General features: G+C 44.0%; 1 protein-coding gene across 4 annotated transcripts; it reads left to right on the forward strand.

The window, feature by feature from the left end:
* The first annotated feature begins 634 nt into the window (after window positions 1-634).
* Window positions 635-6,556, forward strand: TIMM10 (translocase of inner mitochondrial membrane 10). Of its 4 annotated transcripts, none has more exons than XM_082231311.1 (3): window positions 635-769; window positions 1,460-1,560; window positions 6,232-6,556. In XM_082231311.1, exons 2-3 carry the CDS (start codon window positions 1,490-1,492, stop codon window positions 6,431-6,433), a joined length of 273 nt encoding a protein of 90 aa, XP_082087437.1. In that variant the 5' UTR covers window positions 635-769; window positions 1,460-1,489; the 3' UTR covers window positions 6,434-6,556. The 4 variants fall into 4 exon arrangements, with proteins under 4 accessions (XP_082087437.1, XP_082087439.1, XP_082087436.1 ...); XM_082231313.1 differs by having other exon boundaries at window positions 639-769; window positions 1,463-1,560; XM_082231310.1 differs by having other exon boundaries at window positions 769-903; window positions 1,463-1,560.
* The last annotated feature ends 782 nt before the right edge of the window (window positions 6,557-7,338 follow it).

Consider the following 7,338-nt stretch of genomic DNA (forward strand, 5'->3'; position numbering starts at 1 on the left):
AAAGATAGAAATAAACATGCAATTCCTTTTTAGAAAGTAATCTGTTGAAAATCCATTTGTACTCACAACTGCCCAAGAGTCTATTATTATTTTCCAGCTAGGTAAACAACAGCAAGTTCGGTGGGTCTACTCTAAGTAAAACTGAGTACCACCCATGGAGTATTTAAATATGCAAATCAAACTGTTTCCCCTCTCCTTTTGATCAGTTATCAAACAAATGTTTGAAAGGCAGCATATTTAATTCAGCTTATAATTCGTTGCTGTAATGAATTATGAAATTGTGTGTGTGTGTGTGTTGCACCTTTCAGCTTTTGCTGGATTTCATAAAAATAAACACATAAGTGGAGGGAAAAGCCCTCCTGTGAACCGCTGCGTCTTTGTGTTGCTTTGCAATCCTCCATGCATTTTTATTTACAACCCCTCTTCCCTTCGGCCTGCGTTTCCAGACAAAGGCAGACAAGAAACGCACTAAATAATACACAAGGTAAATAATGCAGGCATGAGACAAGAAGCCCCTCCGCGGTGGGCGATGACGTAGCCGCTTCTCATCCCTTGACAGCGCAACTGAGGAAATCCCGCCTCCTCCCAACGTCCATCACCCCCTCCTGAACTCTATGGCAACACGGGCCATGGTCCCTCGCTGGGGAAAACGAAAAACAGGCCGCCTAGAAAGGCATTATACATGCCAGGAAGTCTCTATGGTTTCCCTGAAAGGCGCGCTGCGGAAGCGCCTGTTCCTCGTGCTTCCGGTTGATAGTTGCGGCTGGAGGTGAGCGTTGCTCGTGGTGAGGTAGACATGCTGTCCAACTGGCGGGAGTTGATGGGCAGAGCAGCCCAGGCGGGGGGACGAGGGGAGAGGACGGGAGCTGCCGCCTGGGGGCTCTTCGCTCCCTCCGTGCGCGTGTACGAGAGGAGGGGGGTTCACACGGGCTGTGAGGAATGAGGGCGGTGCGAGGGTCAGGTTGGGAAGCAGTGAGCCGGCGGGATGGACGTTGCCCGTTTTAATTTTGAAAAGCAAACAGAGCAGCAGCTCCTGTGCTGTCTTTTTGGGTCCATATTCCCACATTCCCTCACCCCAAGCAGTGGTTTTCTGCATCCAGGTCAGACATCCCCTAATGCAGGGAAACCTCTGGCCCTCCAGATGTTGCTGCACAGTAGCTTCCATCACCTCTGGCTATGGGCTGACTATCTGAAGGGCTCCCTGTCCCTGCTCTAGTGGGTCAGCAGAGGGTCAGCGTCTGCTCTTGTCACAGCACTGATCTGTTAGGTGGGGCGCACACCAGCTCACACTTATCTGCCCTTTTACTGCCAGGACTGCAGATGGACCTGACCACTGAAAAACTGAGCAGCAATCTAAAATACAGACTAAGTGGCAACCTTGTTGATAGTGTTTGTGTGTGTGTGTGTGTGTGTGTGTGTGTACTAGAGTCCTTGGGTTCTGATCCTTTGTGTTCTCCAGCAGTGTCAAGGACAAATACTTGAATGTGTGATGGATCCTGTGAGGGCTCAGCAGCTGGCGGCTGAGTTGGAAGTGGAGATGATGGCTGATATGTACAACAGGTACCGACTAACCACAAGCGTGAAGGCACTCCTCAGTGGTGCTCATTTAAAAGAGCTATGAAAACAATAGAGCTCTGAAAACAATACGGGCACTGTATGCTGTGACTTGTGTTTTGCTTCTCTAAGTACCCTAGACTTTCCAAGATTATTCTCCCACAAAAATGTACTATTTTAGGACCTATACCTTACTAGACATTGTACAGAACATATTATTAATGTATACCACCCTTCATCCAAAGATCGCAGGGTGGTTCATAAAATAGAAACAGGATAACATCATAGAATTGCCTTTTTAAAAAATCTGATCAAGGTTTCATGTGGTTGAATTGGGAAGCTTACAAGTAGGACATACAGGCAAAGCATCCTTCCCTGTTTTCTGTCTAGCAGCTGGTGCTCGCAGGGGTACTGTATTTGAACATAGAAGTTTTATTTAACCATAGTCGTTGACAGATCTAGGTGTCATAACCTGGTGTCCATCATTGCATCTTGTGTCTGAGAATTCCTTATTGGGTAAAATACTTACGTTTGTCCACCCTGAACCTACTGTATGTTAGTTTCATTGGGTAACACTGAATTTCGGTATAATTAGAGATGGCAAAAGATTCCTCTGTTCAGTCAAAATTTGATAAGTCTCTACCATGTTCCACTTAGCTAAATTTAAAAACCCCAAATGCTCTAGTTGCTGCTTGCTAAGTGATCTAGCTGGCCCTGCGCAGGGGAAATTATATCACAAATTAATGCTTTTATTGTGTTTTTATTATTATGCTCCATAAAATGTGTTCTTAATGTTGTATACTACCTGGGATCTTTTGATAAAGGGTGGTATTTAAATCGAATTAATAGTAATAATAATAGACAGACAGACATGGTGGGGATTTCAACAATTGGTTAAAAATATGCTTTGCCACCTTTTTGTTTTTAAGCACCAACAATCTGACTTAAATGGAACCGATTCCTTTTATCCAAAGACATTCCCCAGCATCGGTCAAATCCAAAGCCCTCCTCCAGATGCCACCATTTCATGCATGCACTGAGACCACACAGCTGTTCCTGTCTAGCTGGCCCTGTGCACATCAGAGAAAGCTACCTTGAAGTTCTTGACTCTAAGCCTCCTAGCTAGCAACCTAAATTTCTCTTTTAGGATCACACAAGTACTTTTCTCTGTGTCACTAGTGCCAACATGCACCATGGTCATTGACTCCTCCCCAGCAGTGTCTGCCAGTTCACTCTACGATCTGCATAACAGTCACATACCCAGTTATCTATATCTCTAATGATTGAATCACCCACGACCAGGATACCCCTGTCTCCACCTGGAGATGTATCCTTTGCATGAGAGGATAACAGCTCATACCCCAGTGACTGGGTCATTCTAAGAGTTCATTTTCCTCTTGCTCAGAGTGGTGCACTCCTTCCCCTAGAGCAGGCATGTTCAAAGTCCATTTCGGGAGCCTAATCTGGCCTGCCGGTCAATTTAATAATTTAAAATTTAATCCGGCCCCTGTGGCAGTATATGTCATGGGGTAAAATTGTAAAAAAAAGCTCAACAACTTCTTTGGTCGGCCCTCATGCATGTTCACTTCATCAAATCTGGCCCTCTTTGAAAAAAGTTTGGGCACCCCTGCATAGAGAGTCGTTCTGTATGTCAGCAGGGGAGTTGTCACCTTGGGACACAGCTTGTCCCCAGAAGCCTTGTCCACCAACCTCTCTTGGCCTTATTTCAGGTCATCCACCTTGCCCTCAAGGGAACAAACTGAGGACCAGGAGCTCATTTTACTAAGCACACATCCATTACTTTTATCCAAAAGGAAGATAGCTGTACGCGTGGCATTCTGTACAATTTATTGTTTGTTTACTTGGGAGCTTGGGACATGTTAGGTCACTAAGGGGCAGGCCAAAGTATTTTGCCCTGACCTCATCCTGCTGCTGAGCTCACTCCTTCATGAGGCATCCACAGGGGCTCTCCTCTTGCTTGTGGACCAGGCTCCCTGGCTAGCTTTTTCCAGATTTATGTCCCTGGCTAGCTTTCCCCACTTGCTAATGCAGCTAGTTAGATCAGGAAGTTCTCATTTGAAAAACACCAAGTTGTAACACAACTGCTGGGCTTGTTCAAATTCCGGTGAGTAGGAATTTGGAAGGAGTGTGTGAATTTAGGTCATTTTAACACCCTGGGCGGTCCAGGAATCAGCGTGTATTTACATGAGTAGAATGTGTCCTTTTATTTAAAATGCATCTCTGGGTTATTTGTGGGGCAGAGGAATTCGTTCATTCCCCCCCCCCCCAAAAAAAAAATAGTCCGACCCACCACATGGTCTGAGGGATGGTGGACTGGCCCACGGCTGGAAAACGTTGCTGACCACTGTTCTATACTGTCATTTTCTACCGTCCTTTTTAACTGAAGTCTATACTATACTGAGCTTGATCTAAAAGCTAAGCCTGCTTTTTAAAATCTAGGCTTACTCTGTCACTAGTTTATTTTTGTTATTTATTTATGTATTATTTGTTTAAACAATTTGTATACTGCTTACCTACAATACTCTCTAAGCAGTTTAAAAAGAGGCAATCCAAAAATAAGTATAAATTAGAACTATACAATCAAACTACAATTAAAATGCCTGCTGGATTATTATTTTTTTAGTCCTCAGAGGTTCAGTCGGGAAAGGGCCTGTCTGACCTCAAGTGGAAGAAGTTCTATAAGACTGGGCCCACAATACTAATGGCAATACTGGTGGATACAAGCCTTGCATCTGAGCCTTAGGGAACCATTAACAGTGACTTCCCCAAAGTGACTTCCTCAGTGATTGGACAGGATTCTAAGCCATTAGATGGTCCTTAAGGTATTCTGGACCAAAATGGTTAAGGGTTACTCTGTTGCATGGGGAATCATAAATCTGAGGTTGGTTTTGTGTTGTTGTTTAATACCACCTTTCTAAAATTGAAATTTTATCTAGGTGTCTGGTATACTGTGGCCCTGCTTGAGTAGAGATGAAAGATAGGTTTCTACAGACTTACTACCGCTAGAATTTATAGCTCCTGAGTTCTAAGTTTTACAGGATTAAGCTCTTAGCACACAGTGGTCTTACTGTGTTGTTTAAACCAATGATTTATATAAAAGGATCGTACTTACCCTCTAGTTGCTCAGCTGTTTAATTCGCTTGTTGCCTTGACACTGGAGCAGAGACACTTTGTTGCAGGGAATCTTTTTCAGACACCAAATAAGGCAAAGGAGTCAAGCAGACACTGACTACCACAGTCTTCAGCTGGAGGAAAAACATTTATTGAGATTTTTCTAGCCTGGAAGGCATGCAGTCTGGTCCTGTGCACATTTATTTGAATGTTCGCTGGGGGCTTACACACAAGTAAGTGTGGAGGGACTGTAGCCATGCAAACTGATTGCATGCATGTTTATTTGGATGTAGCAGCTTAGATGTTCCTGAAGCTGGTTGGCTACTCAAAAACACTCCTTGTCTGCCTTAATGTACGTCTTAATCATTTCACTGTGAAGTGGACTGTGTGTCCCTGACAAAATGATTGCCTAGGGCTCAGTCGGTTAGTTTTTAAATGGGATATGACAATATTGTGTGTGTTTGTACAATTGGTTAGAATTGTAAACAGATATATTAAGTTTGGGAAATAACTTGCAGCACATTCCTAACCATGTCTATTCAGAAACTAAACCCTATTGAATTTAATGGGTCTTACTCTCAGGTAAACAGGGTTAGAATTATAGCTTTAGAATCTTACACCTGACCTGCTGAAGAAATAGTCTAATTGACAGAAGTTCCCTGCAGTATGTGAAGGATGTCATTTGGGAGAGACAGTTGAAGGATGATGAGGGTTGTAAGAGAGACGGAGGAGGAGGAGGAAGTTAGAGTGGTGATCAAGGATTTATATGGGAAAGTTGCCTGAGTGGAATTGTTTACAGGTAAGATTATGCAGACAGAAGATTTGAACCTGCTGCAGTAGAGAAATAGAGGTGTTTTAACAAGTTTCTTTAATCCCAAAGTTCATGATGCTGATTGACATTCGGTAGTGGTTATTCTGTGAACCACCCTGAAACCCTGTGATGAAGGGCAGTATATGAATTTAGTAGATAATACATAAAATAATAATAGAGTTTTGCATTTGAATGCTTTATGTGTGTGTTTTGTGTTTTTTTTTTTTTTTTTTTTTTTACTAATAAGGTACTGTCCTTTATTCCTATATCCTGGGGCAAAATTGGCAGCAGGTGAGTGAAGTGGTGCTGCTCATTTTTGCAAGAGTGTCAGGCAGATTAGGAAGTCTGGAACTGAGATAAACCAGGTTACTCTGTACTGTGGAGTTACGTACAGTTCCTAAGGGACACCAGGCTTTGCACGAGTTCAGAGCAGCAGAGGCAAGGCCATTGGTAGCCCCCAAAGTGGCATCTCCTGCTTGAAGTGGCAGGTTGCAGAACTTTGGCACTGACGAAAACACAGATAGATATCTTTAGGATGACTGTGTTGGTGATCATTAGAATTTGGGTGGTGGTAGGGGAGAAACATTATGGCTTTTTAGGCTTTGATAGAGAGCTTTTAGGGAAGAATTGTGATGTGCTTGTTTTAGCTGAATATAAATAAAGCCGGCTCGGAACAGCCAAAAGATGGCCACTTCCTTCTGCTCAGGCTCTGTTCTTTCCTTGCTGTGCCCCAGAATGACCAATGCCTGCCATCGCAAATGCGTCCCTCCACACTACAAGGAGGCTGAGCTGTCCAAGGGAGAGTCTGTGTGCCTGGATCGCTGCGTCTCCAAGTATTTGGACATCCATGAGCGCATGGGCAAGAAGCTGACGGAGCTCTCAATGCAGGATGAGGAGCTGATGAAGAGGATGCAGCAGGGGGCCGGGCCAGCGTAACACAAACAAATACACGCGCACGCTTTTGATAATGGACAACATGTGCTTACCACCCCCTTTCCCCTACTTTGTGCCTGGACTCTGTGTTGATCTCTCCTTTTGCCAATAAAATGTTGAACATTATATTATCTGTTAACAACCAGGTATGCTGGAGTTTTCGTCCTTCCTTGCTAGGCCTGATGGAAGATGGGGGCACTCTGCAATTCTCTTGCCAAGGGAGATCCTCTTCACCTGTGGGGCCCTATAGAGCTTTCTTGTGCCAGCCCATAAATTTGAAAGCTGCAGAGAGACTGGATGCCTTTTGGCCCATCCCGTTCTTCTGGGTGGATTCACTTTCCTAAAAGCCAGTTTCACAGGTGGTTTTGGTGACTTCTTGCTTCTCTCTTGCAATGGCAGAACAGTGGTAGAAGCAGAGTTTATAATCTTTCTTATTTAGGTAATGCTCCAATTACAAGACGTGCTATTTAGACTAAAAGAGTTGAAATGTAGTCCAGTGTTTCCCGACCATGGCCCCTTTCTGACCTGGTTTCCTTCCTGTGGCCTCCCCATGGCCGGGGGGTGGGGCAGCAGCCCCCCAACTAAGTCAAAATCAATAAAAATCTGAGGTTCTGCCCCCCTAACAAAAATCCTGGCTATGCTCATGCCCCCCTCCCCGGTCGTACTGGTAGAAAGGGCCTATTTAAATGTTTTGTTTGTAAATACAACATGTTTTATTTATCATTTTTATAATTTAAACAAAATACAATTACATAAAATGGTAGGAACATAATGAAATGTTGTTGAAGCAGAAAAACAGAATCATAGCGCTGGAAGGGACCCCAAGGGTTATCTTTTTATTTCAACCCAGGAAACTCAGCTAAAGCATCCATGGCAGATGGCCAGCCAACCTCTGCTTAGAAACCTCC

This window comes from Podarcis vaucheri (assembly GCF_965113315.1).
Source record: "Podarcis vaucheri genome assembly, chromosome: 1".
Lineage (NCBI taxonomy): Eukaryota > Metazoa > Chordata > Lepidosauria > Squamata > Lacertidae > Podarcis > Podarcis vaucheri.